Source organism: Phyllobates terribilis, unplaced genomic scaffold (assembly GCF_046119375.1).
Source record: "Phyllobates terribilis strain yellow unplaced genomic scaffold, ASM4611937v1 Scaffold_7__3_contigs__length_470593459, whole genome shotgun sequence".
In the NCBI taxonomy this organism is placed as follows: Eukaryota; Metazoa; Chordata; class Amphibia; order Anura; family Dendrobatidae; genus Phyllobates; species Phyllobates terribilis.
The window spans coordinates 190,206,282-190,229,479 of NW_027362767.1; the positions used below are offsets into that span (position 1 = coordinate 190,206,282).

The 23,198-nt window shown below is 43.8% G+C and overlaps 2 protein-coding genes across 2 annotated transcripts in view; one reads left to right on the forward strand and one right to left on the reverse strand.

The window, feature by feature from the left end:
• The window catches only part of RPS4X (ribosomal protein S4 X-linked), a 528,117-nt gene that overhangs the window by 53,538 nt on the left and 451,381 nt on the right, over positions 1 to 23,198 (reverse strand). The window lies entirely within an intron of this gene.
• Positions 394 to 19,773, forward strand: BMP15 (bone morphogenetic protein 15). The gene is made up of 2 exons (XM_073637738.1): positions 394 to 658; positions 18,905 to 19,773. Exons 1-2 carry the CDS (start codon positions 628 to 630, stop codon positions 19,711 to 19,713), a joined length of 840 nt encoding a protein of 279 aa, XP_073493839.1. The 5' UTR covers positions 394 to 627; the 3' UTR covers positions 19,714 to 19,773.

Below are 23,198 nucleotides of genomic sequence, written 5' to 3' on the forward strand. Positions count from 1 at the left end.
GAAGAAAAAAAACACTGGAGAGTGGCTTTAATTTTATATATTGATAGATTGGACTTTTATGGATGCAGCGATACCACATACGTGTATTTCTTTAATATCTATTTCCCCAGGATGTCCCTCATGACAGCACGACCGGAGGTTGTCCTTCTTATCGTCTAGGGACAGTAAATACATGAGGTTAAAAGCCCCACCCCGACTTTCCAACACACCCTCAGTGCTTTTCCTTTCTCTAGCAGGACAGACGCAGAGAGGTGCACATCGGCTCAAAGATGCCTACCCGGGAGCCTAGTGGGATCGGTGGGGGACGACACATCTCTCCCCTTCTTGTTGTCAAGAAACTCCGGGCTGAAACCTCACTAAAGAGGTCCCTCAGCCCATCAGTAAAGCGGCATGTTGCTCCTGACACCGCCGCTTCCCTCTCAGGAGGGCTCTCTGTGACACGCTACATTCCCCTGCAAGCTTCCTTCATTGAGCGCGCGGTGTGCGCTCCATCAGAGGGCGCACTTCCGGTCTGGACGCATGATGATGCGGATGCATTTCAGGCTGGAACGCATTTCCGGTTTCGAGGGGAACCTCTGATCCGATCAGCGCAGCGTGCGTTCCACTGTGGAACGCAGGAAGTCCTAAATGGCGGCCTCCATGTACCACCTGGAGCAAGGTAAGAGCCTATAAAAGGGTACTTATCCTCTCTGTGTCCTCTTCTACTAACATGGATTCCAATCAGGCACAATTGGAGTAGTCCCTGGGCCGTGTGAGTTAGCACCAGAGGGTCCCTGCTAGTCTCCCTAGTATTACATAGGAGAATTTTAATTATTAAATATCCCAATCTCTTTAAAAAAAAATTTTTTTAGGAGAGTAGCACCTTAGGATCAAATACATCTTACCGTAAAAAGCCAAAGAGATGCCCTACATGTAATATCCAGCTACTAGAAGCGCATAAAAAACAGCTTTGCGCTGAATGTATAGCTAAAGTCCTCAAGGAGGAACAATCCACCCTTATGGCTGACAAGTGGTCGATGATCCGTGAAGAAGTCTAAAGTACACTCTCCAGCCTTATGCTGCCGCAGACTGTTCAGGAACCATCCCACCATAAAAGAGCCAGATGGGAAATGGAGGAAGAAATTTATGATTCTGATCAGGGTCTAGACACCGGAGATATATCCCCACAGACCCCTTCGGAGGACCGGAAGAGATCTCTTCTCATCCGAAAATACGGATGAATTAATAAGCGCATTAAGGAATACTATGGGAGTTGATGATACTCGGGCCCCACAAACCATACAAGATGAAATGTTCGGGGGACTAAGAATTCAGAGGAAGAGGGTGTTCCCAGTTAATGAACACACAAAATCCATGATCCTAGAGGAATGGGAGGACGCAGAGAAACGTCTGACCATTCCGAGGGAATTCGGGGCCAAGCTTCCCTTTAACCCGGAGGAGATCAAGAGTTGGGACGAAGTCCCGAAGATTGACATCACTATGGCCAGAGTGGCGAAGAAGACCTTGATTCCTTTTGATGATTCATTGTGCCTTAGAGATGCCTTGGATAGAAAAGCTGATGGGCTCCTAAGGAGACGTTGTGAAGCCTCAGCCGTGTTAATCAAAACTAATATAGCCGCAACTTCGGTAGCCAGGTCCATGTCTTTCTGGATAAATGAACTGTCCTCACTAATAAAATCGAATACATCCAGGGAGGTCATCCTTTATTCCCTTCCCATGCTAAAATCAGTTACCCTGTTTAACTTGCACTGGCTGTGCGGCTTAAGTCTTATGAGCAACAGGCTCCAGTGACAAACTGTACAGTTTCCTTAGCAGCACAGCAGTTCAGTCTTCACAGCATTACAGGACAGCACAGTTAATTAATGCACCTTTGCATTAGAACACAGCATTCTTTACTGCACAGTGAGATGTAGGAGGTGGGGAGAGTTTGCTGAGGGAGATGATCCCTGTGACACCATTTCTTCTAGTTCTGATCTTTCTGCCTGACAATACTCTGCACTGCTAGTTCAGGAACTCTACCTGACCTGTGCTTAGCTTCACTCCTGACTTGAATCCTTTTCACTTGCAGGGGCGCTTCTGTCAGATGCAGAACACACACACCACCGTTCTCTTCGGCTCCAGCCCGACAGTAAACAACTTCCCCACAATCCCTCTGGGGCTCTGCTAAAACACTCCGCTTCTCCTGTGACTGTGTTAACCCCTCTAGTTGCTAGATGCTTCTGGAGCATAACACTTCCTGTCTCATGTGCTTCTGTTACTGCTAATATTTGCTGAATGATTTTAAAGCAACAGCACTACTTCTGCCTGTCACACTCTGCAACAGCACTACTTCTGCATGTCACACTCTGCAACAGCACTACTTCTGCATGTCACACTCTGCAACAGCACTACTTCTGCATGTCACACTCTGCAACAGCACTACTTCTGCATGTCACACTCTGCAACAGCACTACTTCTGCATGTCACACTCTGCAACAGCACTACTAGTTGGTTGTCCTTTCCACTCCCAGGTGTCCCATGTTTTCATGGAGTTCTTTGAAGACCAACCGACTGAATACTCTGGGTAGTACCAACTGCCGGTTTTGTCCTCCTTTACGATACAGGATACCGTCTTTAAGGAGGTAGAGCTTCGTTCATTCTTTAACTAAAACAGATACTGCTGGTGACTCATTGTCTCTCTCCTGTTTACTTGGAAAACGATTTTGGTCCACATAAAGTAATATTCTACCAATTATCTGATCTTCCCGTTGTGCTCTACGGTTTTTCCCTTTTGGTAGTTGTTGAATAGACTGGGGGTGATCTTGTTCTCCAGCTTTTATGGTGGTTTCCACCGTCAACTGACACCACAATGGTGTCTTCCTCCTGATAAGCTTGTACTGCTTGGGTAGTGCTCTCAATTGCTTCCAGACTGACTTCCTCCAAGCATTCTTGCATGAACTCCTCAGGCTCTAGTGGCATTCTTGACAATCCATCAGCATCCGTATTCCATTTTCCTGGCCTGTACTTGATGCTGAAATTGAAGTCAGCTAGTTTAGCGACCCATCTCTGACCCATTGCATTCAGTTTGGCTGTAGTAAGGACATAGGTCAAATGGTTGTCAGTGTATACCTCAGACTCTTTGCTGTAGTAGAGATAATCTCTAAATCGTTCACAGGTAGCCCATTTCAATCCCAGGAACTCCAGTTTTCCAGAATGTAGATGGTAATTCTTCTCGGCGTCTGTCAACGTTCTAGAACTGTAACCGATGACTCTCATTTTTCCATCTTGATGCTGATACAGGACAGCTCCCAGTCCAACTTGAGAAGCGTCACAATGAAGGACAAATGGTAAATTGAAATCAGGATATCCCAAGATGGGTGGTTTTACCAGGTAGTCTACTAGTTCTTCAAATACCTCCTGGTGGTCTGCTGTCCCGAGGATGGGCTGTTGGGACGAAGCCGCGTTGTTTCTTTTAAGCCCGGTCCTACCCGCGTTTTTCTTTTTCTCCGTGGGTGTTGTTGTCTGTCACCCCCCACCCTCCCTCCCCCATGAGGAGGTTTAGTGGGGCGGCAATCCTCCAAGTTCCAAACGTAAGTACGATAGTAGGAGAGGAATCCTAAGATATGCCTCAACTCCCCACAGTAGAGGGCCTCATGTCTTTTAAGGCCAGTATCGGACCGATTTCTGCTGGGTCTATGGTATATCCTTCTCCGGACCCAATTTTCCCTAGAAATTGGACTTGCCTTTTGAACAGTTCACACTTCTTTGGGCACAACTTAACTCTGTGTTGTTGATACCATTGTAATACGGTCCTCACGTGTTCAACATGCTCCCGGAAGGTTTTGCTGTGTACCACATTGTTATCCAAGTACGGCTGGCAGATATCGTCCCTCAATCCTTCTAAACAGGTCTCCATGCTCCTCTGGAATTCTGCTGGAGCTGAACTGAGCCCAAACGGTATGCAGATCCACTCATATAACCCCCACAGTGTGATGAATGCTGTCAAGGGTCTACTGGACTCTTCGACAAACCCTTGGTGGTATGCCTTACCCTGATCGAGGACAGAGAACCAGGTACTTCCTGATAGGCTATCCAGCATTTCTTGTATCTTTGGTATCGAGTGCTGAACAGGTACTGACTTTCGGTTTAGTTCCCGGTAATCACAGCAGAGTCTCAAAGTACCGTTCTTCTTCCTAACACAAACAATAGTAGAGGAATAAGACAAATTTGACTTTTGGACCCAACCTCTGTTGATTAGGTCTTGTAAATACTCTTTCACTTCGCAGTATAATGGTTTTGGCACAGACATGTAACTTCTGGTTACTGGGGTTCGTGTCTTTCAAATTGATTTTCAACTGCAACGATGGGATACAGCCTATATCAGAGTCATCTTTGGAGAATGCATGACACTTTTCTCTCAGCATCTGTTTCGCTATCGCTCGATCTTAAGCACATAAGTGTTCCAGGGGTAGTGGGGGATCCCAGGACTCCGAGGTGGGTCGTGCAATTTCTTCCACTGGGCAACTCCTATTCCATGGTGGGGAGACTGAATTCACTGCAGACCCCTGGGCAGGTCTCACACTGGCTGGCTGGATATACCGTTTTAACGGTTTCAATGTGACGTAGTGTTCATCACCGGTACTGTCACTCAAACAAACCCACCAGTAGGAATTGTAAGCACACTCTCATCTTGAACTAGGCCTTCTGGAGTTTTTGGCATGAACAGTCTTTTCTGGACTTTTCTTACCGCTTCTACCCAGACTCCACACCTCACCCCAACAATTTGGTTTGCAGAGATAATGGCTGAGCGCCAGCTTACCTTGACTTTTTAGGTCCATTGTATTCTGTGCTTTCTTTACAGTATAAATCCCATTTTCCGTCATGGCGTTGGGTATGGCAAGTGATGTGGCAATTGTATTCACCACCAGCGTCCCTGACTTGTTTCGTGATGACCTCACTGATTACATTATAACCCAGGATAGGATCCTCTGCCACGTTCTGGTCACGAGAAAAGGTACCAAAAGCTCAATGGTGTTGCTGTTCTTCGTGGCCCTCAGTTGGAAAATCAATTCCACCCAGCCTATGAAAGGGATTCCGGTCTGGTTGATTGCTTTGCAGTGGAGTTCCACTGGTCCTAAGAGTTCTTTTAGCAACCGAAGGCAGGTATGTGGCAGGTAGCGCCTTCTCCATTCTTCATTTAAAAGGCTTCCTTGGGCCCCTGTGTTCCACCAGTGCTTTTGCCAGGAGTCCATCTAGTTGGCACTGTATAAAGCACCTTTCACTGATGAGGCTATCTTCACTGCCTGAGGAATCCACCTCCACAGTCCTCCCAGGAGTACATCATTTGACCTCCGCACTGGGCATTAAGTAACTGATGCCCCTGTCTCTCTTGCAGCTGTTGTAGACGGGAACACACTTGGGGATAGTACTGATGCAGCCGTTTTATGTCCTGCACTGTTCTGGGGTTTGGTAAGATTTGGATTTGCTTCTGGGGCCTCCTCCGTGTCACAGTTACCAGTCGCCCCACACTGGCAACCTCCTGTCTTTTAACCCAAACTACCGTGACCGTTGGCATTCCTTGGCATAATGTCCTTCACCACATCTTAGACAGTGGACACACACCGTACTCTGATTTTGATGAAAGACACTCTTCACGAGCCGGGTATCTTCTGTTTTGGAACTCACTCCTGGGTCTGAAGGATACCAGTTCTGGCCTGGAACAAATCAACTTTTTCACCTCAATCAACTCTGCTCGCAGTTCTCCTATTATTTCCCCCTAGTCAGCGCTGGCGGTCCTCTCTTTTGTTGGTGTTTTAAGGTTCCCTCTCGGAGGTGGCACTGGAGGATCTCCATGTTGATCTTCTGACTGGCCACCTGGGGTCTCCAACTTGAGCTGATTCATCTTGGTGATTTTAGGAGCAGAGCCTTTCTTTAACTTCTGTTCGCTCTCTGACTCCAAACTAGCGCCCTCATTCTATTTTTCAATTAGGACTTTGTCTAGAATTCCAGGATCTTCTAGGTACTGTTTCAAGCTGCAACTTGATGTCTTTGCTGATTAACTCCGTTCCCAATGATCTCCAGAACTCCTTCTGGACTAGTCCAGCTTCAAACTTCTCTTCCGCTTCTACATCTCTGGATGCAAACAGTCTACAACAAGAAACTTTGGGGTGATTCATTATTTTTCTGTGAGAGGTTAATGAGTCGGTGGAACAATTCTGAAGTATGCTCTTCTTTATAGTGCCCCTTTAAAATCATCTTTAGCTGTGGCAAGGTCAATTGACTTTTCATTTCTAGCATACTACGGTGGTGCAGTCCTGGGCTGATCGCTTTTACCACCCCCTCAACTATCTCATCTGACTGGTAGCCTTTCTGTAAGCCTGCATCGATCTGGTGCAACAAGTTCATATAAGACAGTCTTTCTGTTCACGTTCTCCAATCTGTCCCAGGATCTTGAATTCTTTACTTATGGTGATTTGTGGTGGTAGAGAGGACTGTCTTCCTGATTTATCTAAGCCGAGCAGGTTAAAAGGTCCTGTCTGAGTCTATCACCCATTCAGAGGTTTTGGTCGATTCCTGCAGGGCTTTTGTTAGGGCTTTGAATTGTTCTTTCAATTCATAGAATCGTAGAATGGTAGAGTTGGAAGGGACCTCCTGGGTCATCTGGTCCAACCCCCTGCTCAAAGCAGGATTCACTAAATCATCCCAGACAGATGTCTGTCCAGCCTCTGTTTGAAGACGTGGTGAGTTCCCCTTCAATGGACCTCTCGTGGCCGCCTGTTCCACTCATTGATCACCCTAACTGTCAAAGTTTTTTCTAATATCTAATCTGTGTCTCCTCACATTCTGTTTCATCCCATTGCTTCTAGTCTTTCCTTGTGCAAATGAGAATAAAGATGATCCTTCTACAATGTGACAGCCCTTGAGATATTTGTAGACGGCTATTAAGTCCTCCTCTCAGTCTTCTTTTTTGCAAGCTAGACATTCCCAAATCCTGTAACTGTTCCTCATAGGACATGGTTTGCAGACCGGTCACCATTCTGGTTGCTCTTCTCTGAACTTGCTCCAGTTTGTTGATGTGTTTTTTTAAAATGTGGTGCCCAAAACTGGACGCAGTATTCCAGATGAGGTCTGACCAAAGAGGAGTAAAGTCCGATAATGACTTCACGTGATCTAGACTGTATGCTTCTGTTAATACATCCCAGAATTGTTTTTGCCTTTTTTGCTGCTGCATCACACTGTTGACTCATGTGCAGTCTGTGATCTATTAGTATACCGAAGTCTTTTTCACATGTACTGTTGCTTAGCTCTATTCCTCCCATTCTGTAAATGTTTTTTCATTTTTATTGCCCAGATGTAGTACTTTGCATTTTTCCCTGTTATAAACCATTCTGTTAGTTACTGCCCACTGCTCCAGTTTATTTAGGTCTTTTTGAATCCTCTCTCTTCTCTAGTATTAGCTATCCCTCCTAGCTTTGTGTCATCAGCAAATTTAATCAGTTTACCCCCAATTCCATCATCTAAATCATTGATAAAGATGTTGAACAATACAGGTCCCAGGACAGAGCCCTGTGGTACCCCACTTGAGACATTCATCCAACTGGATGTGAAGCCATTTACGACCACTCTTTGAGTCCGATCACTAAGCCAGTTATGAATCCACCTAACAGTTGCCTTGTCCATTCCATACTTGGTAATTTTTTCAATAAGGATGTTGTGAGATACTTTGTCAAATGCTTTGCTGAAGTCAAGATATACTATATCTACATCATTTCCCTGATCCACCCAGTCAGTGATTCTGTCATAGAAGGAAATGAAGTTAGTCTGACATGACTTGTTAGTTACAAACCCATGCTGACTCTGGTTAATCACTTCATTCTTATCCAGGTACTTGCATACATACATGTTGTTTAATAATTTGTTCAAAGATCTTTCCTGGTATAGAAGTCAGACTCACCGGCCTATAGTTCCCTGGGTCCACCTTCTTCCCCTTTTTGAAGATAGGAACAACATTTGCTCTTCTCCAGTCTTCTGGGACTTCTGTTCTCCAAGAATTTTCAAAGATTATGGAGAGTGGTTCTAAAATTTCTTCTACGATCTCCTTCAGTACTCTGGGGTGTAATTCATCTGGACCTGGAGACTTGAACTCATTTATGTTAGCTAAATATTCCCTCACAATCTTTCTGTTTACAGATAATTCCTGTAGTTCTGTCTGGGGACGAAGATTCCCGCTTTTGGTAATTGGTGCCGCCCCTCCATCCTCCAACTTCAACCTGGTTTGAAACTGTGTTAGCTCCTGGAGGAATGTCCCCATGACGTCTTCAGCTTCTTTCTCCCCCAGCTCATCCATTTTTGCATTAATGGCAGCTAACAGTTGCCTGCGGTTGTGTGCTTTAGAAATCTGTTCTTCTGACATCTTTAGATGTTCTGCTACTGTTCTCAATTCTTCACAGGTTAACTGAAGAAGCAGCTCACTAATTCTGTCCATTTGTATTTCCACATTCATTGCTGCTAGTGAGTTTTCTTTAGGGCTGGTCCCGTTTAACTGGTGTAGTTGAGGTGCTGTGCTGCTGTGTTTTTCCAGACACTTTTCCTCTTCTCCCTCTACATGCAAATTCCCGCTCAGGACTCCCCGTATGGGCCACCAACGTTACACGCACACTGCTAGGTTCAGATAGGGCGAGACAGGTTAAATGAATTCTTTGGAATCCTGGGGGAACCATTACTCAGGACGACCATAGACCATGTGCTTCAGCTTCTCTCAGGCACAGACACATAGGTTATTTCACTTGCTGACCAGACACACTTGACAAGAGTCCTCATATAAACGGTAGAACAGTAGCATTTAACAAGAAGCCGCACAGCCAGTGCAAGTTAAGTCTTATGAGCAACAGGCTCCAGTGACAAACAGTACAGTTTCCTTAGCAGCACAGCAGTTCACAGTCTTCCCAGTAGTACAGGACAGCACAGTTCTAATGCAAAGGCACATTAATGAACACGGCATTCTTTACTGCACAGTCAGATGAAGGAGGGGGGGGGGGGTTGCTGAGGGAGATGATCTCTGTGACACCATTTCTTCCAGTCCTTATCTTTCTGCCTGACAATACTCTGCACTGCTAGTTCAAAAACTCTACCTGACCTGTGCTTAGCTTCACTATTGACTTGAATCCTTTTCACTTGCAGGGGCGCTTCTGTGAGATAAAGAACACACACACCACCTTTCTTTTTGGCTCCAGCCAGACAGTATACAACTTCCCCACAATTCCCCTGGGGCTCTGCTAAAACACTACCCTTCTCTTGTGACTGTTAACCCCTCTAGTTGCTGGATGCTTCTGGAGCACAACACTTCCTGTGTCCTGTGCTTCTGTTACTGCTAATATTTTCTGAATGCTTTTAAAGCAACAACACTACTTTTGCATGCCACAAACCCAAGAAATATCATTCCTTTTGTAGGCCTCGAGCATCCCAGAACCAGGATTAGAGGAAAAGGTAAATCGGGGAGATGGAGTTATCCCAAAGGAGGCAAGGGTAAATCCACTCTATTTACCTCAGACCCATCGGAAAGACCCTGGCGCCATGGGGGGTAGAAAGCAGACTCCGGTTCTGTACCAATGGTTGGCAGGCCATTACAGAGAATCCATGGATTTTGAGAACAGTGGGAATGGGCTACAGAATAGAGTTCGCCCATCCCCCACCATATCAATATCGTCTTTCTATCCCTCAGTCTCCAGGTGCCTCAGACTCTGGAAAGATAGCAAGGATCTATTAAAAACCAGCGTAGTCATACCAGTACCACCTTTAGAGATGGGACAGGGACACTACTCTTTTTTTTCAATAACAAAAACCTCGGGAAAATTCAGCACAATTTATAAATTTAAAACCCATAAATCGGAGCATAAAATACAAAGAATTCAAAATGGAGAACGATCATTCCATTAATAAAAAGGAGCTCTGTAATGGGTACAGTAGACTTGACAGACGCATATTACCATGTGCCCATTCATCCGGCCTCTCATGCATTCCTAAGATTTGCACTAAGAAACCAGGGAAAGATTCATCACTTCCAGTTCCAGTGTCTGCCATTCGGCCTGTCCTCGGCACCTCGTGTCTTCACTAAGTTAATGATGGAGGTAGCAGACTTAAGAAAGGTATAATCATCATACCATATCTGGACGATCTACTTCTGGTAGCAGACTCCATACCGCTGCTCAACCAACATTTATCCCAGACCATTCAAATGTTAAAAAACCTAGGTTGGTGCATAAACTAGGAAAAATCCAAACTACGTCCAGAAATGTAGAAGGTGTTTCTAGGGGTCCTCCTAGACTCGCATCTGGGAAAGTCCTCCCTTCCTATAGGCAAGCTAAAAGACGTCCGCAACAGAATCTGTCTGTTCCGAAGGAGAACAGTGACAGTAAGATACGCCATAAGGATTCTAGGACTCATGAAATCTTGCATACCAAGTGTTTGATGGGCCCAAGCACACTCAAGAGATCTACAACAAGCAGTCCTGCAAAGCTGGAACAAGGTACCATCGGGTCTAGACAAAGGAATGAACATTTCCACAAATTTAAAGTCTTCCCTAACCTGGTGGACATCTCCAAGCAATCGCTGAAGGGGAATATCCTGGACTCAATCCCTGTATATACGCATTACTACGGATGCCAGCCAACTAGGTTGGGGTGCGGAAGTGGAAGGTCAGTACGTTCAAGGTATTTGGGCCTCCTTGTTGCCGAATAAACGAGACTGCTGTTTCTTGGGTCCAAGAGGACAGCTACTATAGGACCTAGCTGGACAAATATTTCAGTGGGCAGAGATAAGTCCCCAACATATCGGCAGTCCACCTCAAGGGGACAGACACCTTAGTAGCAGACTTCCTCAGCAGAAAGACAGTCTGGTCATCCAAGTGGGAACTGAATCAGAAAGTATTTCACCCACTTGCCCAACCCTGGGGCATCCCATTGATAGATCTGTTTGCCACTCACAAGAATACGAAGGTAGAGAATTTTTTTTTCCATAAATCCAGAGGATCATCCCGACGGCGTGGATGCATTATCCCAGGACTGGGGAGAAGGCCTGCTATATGCATTCTCACCCTTTCCACTGAGTTCCAGAGTCCTGAGAAAAATTCAGATGGACGGGGCTACAGTGATGCTGATAGTCCTTTGGTGGCCCAAAAGAAGCTGGTTCCCGTTGCTAAGCCACATAGCTATAGAAGAACCATTTTTTTTCTCCCGGTGAGACACGACCTTAGAGGACCTTGGTATATAGCGCATCATAACATACTTTTCTTATGCCTGACAGTGTGGATCCTGAAAGGCTGATCCTAAATGCTAAGGGTCTGTCAGATAGGGTAATATCCACCATGCAAGCCAGTCGAAAACCAGTTCTTTCTGCCATCTACACCAAGGTATGTAGGAAATATTGTTCTCATGTTGGGGGGCCCTGGGGAACCTCCTCCCAGCTGGACATTCCAAAAATTCTTTAGTTTCTTCAGTTAGGTTTCGAGAAGGGCTTAAGACCCAGCACTCTCGGGGTACAGATCTCAGCGCATTTCTAGATTACCCTATACCAGACCATCCATGGGTAGCAAATTTGCGAAACCTGTTGCTAGGTTAAAACGTTCAGTAAGGTAGTTGGTACCTCCAAGGGACCTAAACCTGGTTTTACGAGCCTTATGTAAGAGCCCCTTCGAACCTCTGGAAGAAACCAGTATAAAGTTACTCTCCATGAAGACTGCTTTTCTGGTAGCTGTAACCTCAGCAAAACGAGTGGGAAAAATCCAGGCTCTGTCAACAGACCCTGGATGACCAAATAATCTTCAAACTCGACCCATCCTTTCTACCCAAAGTAATATCCCAAGCAAACTTGAATCAGGAAATTATCTTGCCGTCTTTCTGTCAACACCGAAAGAACTAGAAAGAGATACTGTTCCATACACTTGACGTCAGAAGATCAGTGATGCGGTATGTGGAAATCACGAGACTATAGAGACAGGACTCGAACCTTTTCATTCAGCATTCGGGGAAAAAACAGGGGCAAAAAAAGCCTCAAGAATAACCCTAGCCAGATGGATTACCACTATTATTTCCATGGCGTATGTTTCAGAAGAGCCTCCACCGGACATTAAGGCACATTCCACTAGAGCAGTCTCCGCTTCTTGGAGCATCCATAGACTAGATCTGTAGGGCTGCAACATGGGCCAATATAAACACTTTCTGTAGACATTATAAACTGGACATAACGTCTACCCAGCAATTAACCTACGGAAGGAAAGTCCTTCAGGCTATAGTCCTACCCTAAAATATTCCATTTGGTTTGGTATTTCTCCGGTTATGCTGTCGTGAGGGACGTCCTGGGGAAATTAGTAATTAGTCCTACCGGTAACTATATTTCCAGGAGACGATCGACAGCAATATTACGTTCCGTCCCCAAATTCCTTGGGTGTATGTGCAACCCATAACATTTGTGTAAGAGTTCAATAAAGCAGACTAAATTCATCCATCCTGGTGTGGTGGAAGGGGGGCTTTTATGTTTCCTGTCCCTAGAGGATAAGGACAGCCTCCGGTCGTGCTGTCATGATGGACTCCTGGAAATATAATTACCGGTAGGACTAATTCCTAATATATATATATATATATATATATATATATATTTTAAACTTCATTAGTCCCTTAAGGGGACTTGAACCTATGATTGTTTGATCACTTGTGCTATATACTGTAATACCTCAGTACTACTGTATATAGCAAAGTCTTCTTTGAAGCCCAGACACGGCTGAGTTGAGTTTCAGCAGAGCTCTGTGATGGCGGGCATGGGGGATCTTCAAGCGGTCATAGCGACCCATTAGAGCCCTGCAAACATGTCGCAGGGCGGCCGATGGGCACTTAGAATGTGGGTACATAGTAAGAGACTGGACAACACCTTTAACAGTCTTCAGTCTCTGAGTGCAGACTTCTGAATCCGCACAGCTGTGCATCACCTGCATGTGTATGATTTCCATAATTTCATGCACGTTCAGACTAGACGTGTGTGGTATCTCTCAATACAGGTCTAGTTGGAATGTGGCCGGAAGCATAGCGTTCACATACTTGTCACATGACCGGCTGCTCTTACCGTCAACAGCGGACAATCCTCACACTGTTTGATGCACGCTGTGAGGATTCAGATGATTCAAGTCACTATACTGCAGACTGTTAAAGGGGTTGTTCAGTCTTTTACGATGTATCTGCATAGGGGCCTGTCATTCTAAGCGCCCATCGGCCCTTTGATGTGCTTGTGGGGCTCTACTGGGTCGCTATGACAGCTGGGGGCTGTTGAAGACCCTCTTGCCTGCCATCACAGAGCTCTGTTCAAACTCTCTGAAAGAAGACTTTTGCTATATATACAGCAGTACTGAGGTAATAGTATATAGCACAAGCCATCAGACAATGAGTGACTGCAGACTTTTAGCAAACGGCTGAACAACCCCTACATGTGGACTGAGCCTGCACTGCACTCACGAGTTATCGGCCGGGTATAGTGCGGGCTCAGCCTGTGAGTCAACACCATGGACCCGCTCCCGACTTGCACCGTACATGTTTTGTGCAGGATAAGTTAGTGTTTTTGTTGGTAACATTTTGGGGTATATAACATTTTTTGGTCTCTTTCAGTATAAGGTGGGATCACACTTATCCTGCACTCTACGCTGAGCACTTACCTTGGAGTTTCTGTGTAAATCCCAACAATAATGCGATTCAGACGCCCGGGGGAACCACCCACCATAATGAGGCAGATGGAGACACTTTGGGCTCCGTTTGGCATCTGCTCCGGTGGTCTCCTTGTTTTTCGGCATGCACAGATCTAAAGTCGCCCACACTTGGAACATGGAAACCCCGGTGAGCGCACAGGATAAATGTGAGCCGAGCCGTGTTATGATTTTTGGGAGGCTGCATGAGCAAATGCAGTAGTATAAGAGCAGTTCTTATTTTTTTGCTCCGTTCCTCATGCGGTAAGTTATAAGGCGGATTTATTCGTGGGCTGGTGCGATTACAGCGATACTAGATTTATAGGTTTTGCTGCTGTCACAGTAAAACTGCCCTTTTATAAATAATAAAAATAAATACATTTTTTGCTGCCATATTCTGACAGCTGTAACATTCAGTTTTTGTGTCAGTGATGAAAAAGCGACAATTTTGATGTTTTATTTTTTTACGGTGTTCACCGTATGGAATAAATAACGTGACCGTTTTATAGTTATAGTCTTTTTCCACATTTTTATTTAACTTTTTAACTTTTTTTACTTAGTCCCACTGTGGGACCCTTTCATTGTTGTTAGCATGCTGAGGTGGGGTCGCTATACACTTAATCATTGGTGCTGCGAAAAAGCGGCGCTGAGGATTAAAGTTCCTTAATGACCGCTATAAAAAGACGTAAGGTGATAAGGACTGGTGTTCACACATATTACATGCTACCATAAATCCACACACTCACTCATACAGGCGCATCTCACAAAATTAGAATATCACCAAAAAGTTTTTATTTCAGTTCAATACAAAAAGTCAAACTCGTATATTAGAGTCATTACACACAGAGGGATCTATTATATAGAGTCATTACACACAGAGGGATCTATTATATAGAGTCATTACACACAGAGGGATCTATTATATAGAGTCATTACACACAGAGTGATCTATTATATAGAGTCATTATACACAGAGGGATCTATTATATAGAGTCATTATACACAGAGGGATCTATTATATAGAGTCATTACACACAGAGGGATCTATTATATAGAGTCATTACACACAGAGGGATCTATTATATAGAGTCATTACACACATAGGGATCTATTATATAGAGCCATTACACACACAGGGATCTATTATATAGAGTCATTACACACAGAGGGATCTATTATATAGAGCCATTACACACAGGGATCTATTATATAGAGTCATTACACACAGAAGGATCTATAATATAGTCATTACACGCAGAGCGATCTATTATATATAGTCATTACACGCAGAGGGATCTATTATATAGAGTCATTACACACAGAGGGATCTATTATATAGTCATTACACACAGAGGGATCTATTATATAGAGCCATTACACACAGAGGGATCTATTATATAGAGCCATTACACACACAGGGATCTATTATATAGAGTCATTACACACAGAAGGATCTATTATATAGTCATTACACGCAGAGCGATCTATTATATAGAGCCATTACACAGAGAGAGATCTATTATATAGAGTCATTACACACAGAGGGATCTATTATATAGAGCCATTACACACATAGGGATGTATTATATAGAGTCATTACACACAGAGGGATCTATTATATAGTCATTACACACAGAGGGATCTATTATATAGAGTCATTACACACAGAGGGATCTATTATATAGTCATTACACACAGAGGGATCTATTATAGAGTCATTACACACAGAGGGATCTATTATATAGTCATTACACACAGAGGGATCTATTATATAGAGTCATTACACGCAGAGGGATCTATTATATAGTCATTACACGCAGAGGGATCTATTATATAGTCACTACACGCAGAGGGATCTATTATATAGTCATTACACGCAGAGGGATCTATTATATAGTCATTACACGCAGAGGGATCTATTATATAGTCATTACACGCAGAGGGATCTATTATAGAGCCATTACACACAGAGGGATCTATTATATAGAGCCATTACACGCAGAAGGATCTATTATATAGAGCCATTACACGCAGAAGGATCTATTATATAGAGCCATTACACGCAGAGCGATCTATTATATAGAGCCATTACACGCAGAGCGATCTATTATATAGAGCCATTACACGCAGAGCGATCTATTATATAGAGCCATTACACGCAGAGCGATCTATTATATAGAGCCATTACACGCAGAGCGATCTATTATATAGAGCCATTACACGCAGAGCGATCTATTATATAGAGCCATTACACGCAGAGCGATCTATTATATAGAGTCATTACACGCAGAGCGATCTATTATATAGAGTCATTACACGCAGAGCGATCTATTATATAGAGTCATTACACGCAGAGCGATCTATTATATAGAGTCATTACACGCAGAGGGATCTATTATAGAGTCATTACACGCAGAGGGATCTATTATAGAGTCATTACACGCAGAGGGATCTATTATAGAGTCATTACACGCAGAGGGATCTATTATAGTCATTACACGCAGAGGGATCTATTAGTCATTACACGCAGAGGGATCTATTATAGAGTCATTACACGCAGAGGGATCTATTATAGAGTCATTACACGCAGAGGGATCTATTATATAGAGTCATTACACGCAGAGGGATCTATTATATAGAGTCATTACACGCAGAGGGATCTATTATATAGAGTCATTACACGCAGAGGGATCTATTATATAGAGTCATTACACGCAGAGGGATCTATTAGTCATTACACGCAGAGGGATCTATTAGTCATTACACGCAGAGGGATCTATTAGTCATTACACGCAGAGGGATCTATTAGTCATTACACGCAGAGGGATCTATTAGTCATTACACGCAGAGGGATCTATTAGTCATTACACGCAGAGGGATCTGTTAGTCACTACACGCAGAGGGATCTATTATATAGTCACTACACGCAGAGGGATCTATTATATAGTCACTACACGCAGAGGGATCTATTATAGAGTCACTACACGCAGAGGGATCTATTATAGAGTCACTGCACGCAGAGGGATCTATTATATAGAGTCACTGCACGCAGAGGGATCTATTATATAGAGTCACTGCACGCAGAGGGATCTATTATATAGAGTCACTGCACGCAGAGGGATCTATTATATAGAGTCACTGCACGCAGAGGGATCTATTATATAGAGTCACTGCACGCAGAGGGATCTATTATATAGAGTCACTGCACGCAGAGGGATCTATTATATAGAGTCACTGCACGCAGAGGGATCTATTATATAGAGTCACTGCACGCAGAGGGATCTATTATATAGTCACTGCACGCAGAGGGATCTATTATATAGAGTCACTGCACGCAGAGGGATCTATTATATAGAGTCACTGCACGCAGAGGGATCTATTATATAGAGTCACTGCACGCAGAGGGATCTATTATATAGAGTCATTGCACGCAGAGGGATCTATTATATAGAGTCATTACACGCAGAGGGATCTATTATATAGAGTCATTACACGCAGAGGGATCTATTATATAGAGTCATTACACGCAGAGGGATCTATTTCACGGGTTTATTTCTGTTAATGTTGATGATTACGGCTTACAGCCAATGAAAACACAAGTCATTATCTCCGTAAATTAGAATACTTTATAACAGCTTGAAAAATGTTTTTAAAATCCAAAATGTCTGTTCAGTAAATGCCTCAATACTTGGTCGGGCTCCTTGTGCATCAATTACTGCATCAATGCGGCATGGAGGGATCAGCCTGTGGCATGGAGGCGATCAGCCTGTGGCATGGAGGCGATCAGCCTGTGGCATGGAGGGATCAGCCTGTGGCACTGCTGAGGTGTTATGGAAGCCCAGGTGGCTTTGATAGCAGCCTTCAGCTCGTCTGCATTGTGGGGTCTGGGGTCTCATCTTCCTCTTGACAATACCCCATAGATTCTCTATAATAGATTCTCTATGGGGTTAAGGTCAGGCGAGTTTGCTGCCAATCAAGCACAGTGATACTGTTGTGTGTAAACCAGGTATTGGTACTTTTGGCAGTGTGGACAGGGGCCAAGTCCTGCTGTAGAATGACATTTCCATCTCCATAAAGCTTGTCGGCAGAGGGAAGCATGAAGGGCTGTAAATTGTCCTGGTCGACGGCTGCGCTGACTTTGGTCTTGATAAAACACAGTGGACCTACACCAGCAGATTACGTGGCTCCCCAAACCATCACAGATTGTGGAGACTGCACACTAGACCTCCAGCAGCTTGGATTGTGGCCTCTCCACTCTTCCTCCAGACTCTGGGATCTTGTGGAGTGTGTCAATGATTGCCGTCTGGACATCTGTCAAGTCAGCAGTCTTCTCCTTGATTGTGGAGCCTACTGAAACAGACGAAGGTACCTTTTTACGAAGCCTTTGCAGGTGTTTTTTGTTAATTATTTTAATTTACTGAGATAATAACTTTTGTGTTTTCATTTGGCTGTAAGCCATAATCATCAACATTAACAGAAATACTTGAAATAATCACTCGGTTTGTAATGACTCTATATAATGTGAGTTTCACTTTTTGTATTGAGGAACTGAAATTAACTTTTTGATATTGTAATTTTCTGAGAAGCACCTCTATGTAGATATGAAGTATGCTGCAAAAAAAATGCATGGTAACCTTCAGTTTCTATTGGTAAGTATATATGACCCGTAAACTATCATCATGACATCTCTTCCAACACTACCAATAACCACATCTTTTTTCTGCATGCTTGATATGTAATATATGTATGACTCTGCTGCGTTTGGGTATGTATGACTCTATCGCCCATAAGTCAACATATGAAGGGGTGATTGTTCAGTGGTTTGGGATGGTGTAAAAGATGACGGCATGGTAAACCACCAACAGGGCCTATAAGGGTCTACATCCCCACTGTGCTTTTTAGTTGTGTTATTCTGTTTTGCACCAGCACTAGGCACTTTATTCATATATTTTTGGTCCTCTTCAAGTCTGTTCAGTCTGAGCCGGATCCTTACGATAAGAATAATATACCATGCAGCAAAGCTCTGATTTTGCTGTTTTTGCTTCCCGTGGTTTGGGCAGTATGAATTGCGTGACTGGTTCCCTTGAAGATCACAAACGTTACTGTCTAACACAGATCCGCGCCATTGCTGTACTAGGAGATTTAGAAATTGTAAGAATTCATATTTTTCCTGCTGTGAAGCAACATGTTTTAATTTTTCAGAAAAGAAATGGAGAATACAAAATCTTAAATTTCTCTTGCATAACATAACCGCAGAGGAGCTGATGAAGGCGACTGTGATGTATCCGCGCACTATGCATTTTGGAGAAGGTTATTACACATGCAAGGTGGATCTTCTGCCAAGTGCCAGCCACTTCTCCAAGACCAGAGATTTACCTGGAGTTTGGCTGTGGGCCGAGACTGATGTCACTTTTCACATCAAATCTGTACTGGAGGCTGCAAACCAAACTTTACGTGTCCAACTCGTATGCCAGAGTATTGGGAAACGCAACGCAAGATCTCTGGCTGCTTCGACCTCCCACATCCCTTTCTTACTTATTGACTTCAGCCCAAAATTCCAGAATCGGTCCACTGAGAGAATTTTAACTGCATTTTCCAAAAAGACTGCGCCTCGTGTGTTGAGAAGGAAACCGCGTCAAGTGGGGAGTATTGGCATTAAGCTTCCAAAACTTGGCAACCAAAGCGAACAACCCAAAAATCATTGCTCCCTCCATCCATTCTGGGTTAGTTTTCATCAGCTAGGATGGGATCACTGGATTATTGCACCACACAGGTACAACCCTGGATACTGCAAAGGAGACTGCCCGAGACTTCTTCATTCGGGGTACAATGCGCCCAACCATGCCATTATCCAGAACTTTATTAATCAGATGGTTGATGGAAATGTCCCACGTCCTTCTTGTGTCCCGTACTCCTATGGTCCAATCAGTGTCCTCATGATTGAGCCTGGAGGGAATATCCTGTATAAAGAGTATGAGAATATGATTGCAGAATCCTGCACCTGTCGGTAGGAGAACAGGGACTGTTCCTAAAAGGCAGGAGACCATCAAGCACTTTATGACGCGAATTGAAAATGTGTGTAAATATTTGTGTGTTATTTAAGCTTATAGATGTGACTAACGAGCAGGTCTTTTTCTATAGTTGTACGACTTTATTCCTCTCCCACCCAAAATGAAAATAAAACTTTTTTCACTTTTTGTAATTCTATGTATAGATTTTAGAGGTTGAGATGCTGAACCCCTTCCCCGAGATAGTGTATGATGGTGAGCTTCCTAAAAAGCAGACTTCATATGCATGAACAGTGGGGATCATGTCCATTTTTAATAAAAAAATAAATAAACTGCGATTGATATATGTGCATGTTCACACATACAGGTTCTAGAGGATGATTGTTTTATTTAAAAAAAAAAAAAAAAAAAAAGTTTAATTCATTTATGCAAGTTTATTTACTGGGGCATGAACCAGATGCCGGCTGTGCGATAGTAACCATTCATTCGAAATTGCTGCCGCGTGTCAGAAATCACATGTAAATGCTGCTATGTGTGGCTGACTAGTCCGAGCCAATTTCTTCCCACCTGGATCCAGAGAACTGACTAGTCTTCTCCCTACGTGTGTACAAAAGGAGAAAGCAGGTAAGGGATTGGGGTGGGTTGGGCAACCTGAGACCGTCTCTGGCTGGCTCTATAGTATGTGTACTCTGAAACGCCCACGATTCAAGCAGCATGACTGATGATGGGTTCTCTTTGAAGGGTCCACTTTGTCGCTGTTTGACACTATGTTCCCCTTTGTCACAGTTTTCTCCGCGTCTTTGCTGCTCAATCACAGAGTGAGCCTGTGATTGTGGACCTGCAAGTTCAGAGCTTGGCTGTTCACTGTGAAGTCCTTTCTATTAAACAGATTTATCGGATCTTTTCCTGTTCATTACATTATAAGTGCTGTGATTTCAGAAAACAAAGCTTAGAAGTCTCCTTAAATATTTATAACCTCTTATGTAAAATAAATGAAATAACATAAAGCCAAGTGCTCTGTAATAAGTGGGCTGTCCCTGATTCCTGCTTCTGTCTTGCTGCCTGTGTAGTTCATTCCTTTGCTTCTGCACATTGGAGACACATGGGAACTTGGAGGAAAAGCAATAACTGTCCTTGGGTTTATATAATGGATATAGTTTAGTGCTGCTAGCAGATATATGCATCAATCACTGATAATGTGTGTGCGTCGGCAGCTGACGTGTGCGTCGGCAGCTGACGTGTGCGTCGGCAGCTGACGTGTGCGTCGGCAGCTGTTACTGCCTCCTGCCTCCACTTCCGAGAGACAGGGAAAATGGAGAAGGAATTTTAATTGGCGGTTTGTTTTGCACAGTACAGTGAGCAGTGCCTGCATTTGTAAGGAGGTGTCCTGCTCGTATGAGGCATGTAGGGTAAAGACAAGAAAAAAAAGTTTTTGAGACCTGCAACATTTTTTTTTTTCTCATCAACGGAGCTATCTGAGAGATTGCTTTTTTTGTGTGATGTTCAAAAAAACTGCAATTCTTGCACACTTTGATTTTTTTTTTCTCTGAACTGCATTTACCATACAAGTTAATTTTATATTCTGATCAGAACTTTACAGACGCAGTGATGCCAAATGTGTGTTTTAATTCTTTACATTTATTTTTAATGGAGGAAAATGGCAGCGGGGGAGGGGTTGATAATTATATTAAAAATATATATTTGCTGCCCCTTCTTATACTATATACTGCAATATATGTATTTGAGTATATAGTGTAAATCGTGCTCTATGGAGCGCAGCCCGTGGCTGAGCTTCATAAAAGAACAAGGTTGGCATCCATGGGGGGCCCTAAGCTGCCATATAAACCTATAGGTTCCCCACGATCGCATAGCGCAGAGCTTGCATGTTTGCACTCTCGCAACTGCTCCATTTGTTAGCGATTGAGAGCAGCATCTAAATGATTAACAGCAGCGATTAGAGCAAGAACTGGCCGCTGTTGGAGGCACATGAAGGATATTCCCGTCCTTGGGCACTGGTGTTATAAGCCGTGTCTGTGGTTTCTTCTGTCTCCCAGATTTGCATTTATTTTACTCAATAGAAAGAAGCTGCAACAAAAAAACAGGAATCTGGATGTGGTGATACCTAAACGTGGCTGGCCACGTACTGAATAGATCCCTTGTTAGGTCAGTTGTAATACTGATGAATGATTCCAATACAGAAGTGGATAACCTATAAACCTGACAACTGTGCTGAAATCCTACTACGGTCACGTCCATCCAGGTGACACCGGTACGGATGGTCTTCCCTTCAGTGATCCGAGAGATCGGTCTTTATAGATTAGCCAGAAAATGGCCACTCCTATTCCATGTCCGAGACCAGTGGCGCATGCACCGTATAGAAGTATTGGTGGGTGAGTAGTTTTGGGGGGCACTGGGGGCTTATATTTCTCACTGTTTTTGGGGAAAAAAATGGGATTTTGTGATTCATGATTTTAAAGGGGAGTTCTGTGATTAATGACTATTAGTTCCGGCTTTACTATTGCAAAACTAAATTGAAAAAAAAAAAAGTTACAGACTCTCTGCCACTAGCCCACTGTCTGTGTTGACCGGTCAAAGCAGCATGAAAATATTTGCTTCATTGCACCTTCCACTAACCCCCCACGTCTCAATGGAAATTGTGGCATGTCAATGGTTCCAATAGCAATCTGAAACCTAACGATCTCAAGGTCTGCAAGCTATGGAAGCTTATTAGGCCCGGTCACAGTAAATAGGTACTCGTTTTTCACGCCTCGGCACGTTTCATGTAATTTAGGGTCCCGGCTGTGTGTGCTCATTACCTGTAGACTGTATGGTGCCTCTATATCGGGCAGGCCAGGACCAGATGTTAGAGAATGAATTGAGGGAGGCCAAAGTCCAATATTAAACTTCTCTTTACTGAATATGAGCTTACTTAGAACTATGTACATCAGATAGTAGGTATGTTTCATCACAAAGGGGTCTCTTGCATTGAACAGGCACGGGCACGTCTCAATTACATTTAATAACACTTCATTTCTCTTGATCTTCACCCTTTTGCTTCTCATGACAGACTATTATGGGAGACTTTGTCTTCTCCTGTCAGGGCCACAAAGGGGAAGACAAAGGGTTGAGGGGTAATGCTACGGCTTCTCCCAGCTACTCTGTTCTCATCTGATTAATGAGGACCCCACTGCTTGGGGTATGTCGGTAAGTCTCCTCACTAGAACCTTGAAAGTCCACTGTTCTCCATAGGAGTTAGTCCCAATATGGCGACCATTGCTTCCTTTCAATACACACAATTGAGTTTCCTTTCACTGTAGACAACATTCACTAAAGTCCTGCTGATACAATCCCTCCTCTTTCAATCCCCTTTAAGTGGGCCTTCTACTTCCCCTGGGTTAAGTTCTGTACCGATTAGGTGGCCTCTCTGGCCTGGGCTACAATCTGTCAAATCTCTGCTTCAGTTGTAAGGTGCCCCAGCGAGGTAGTCA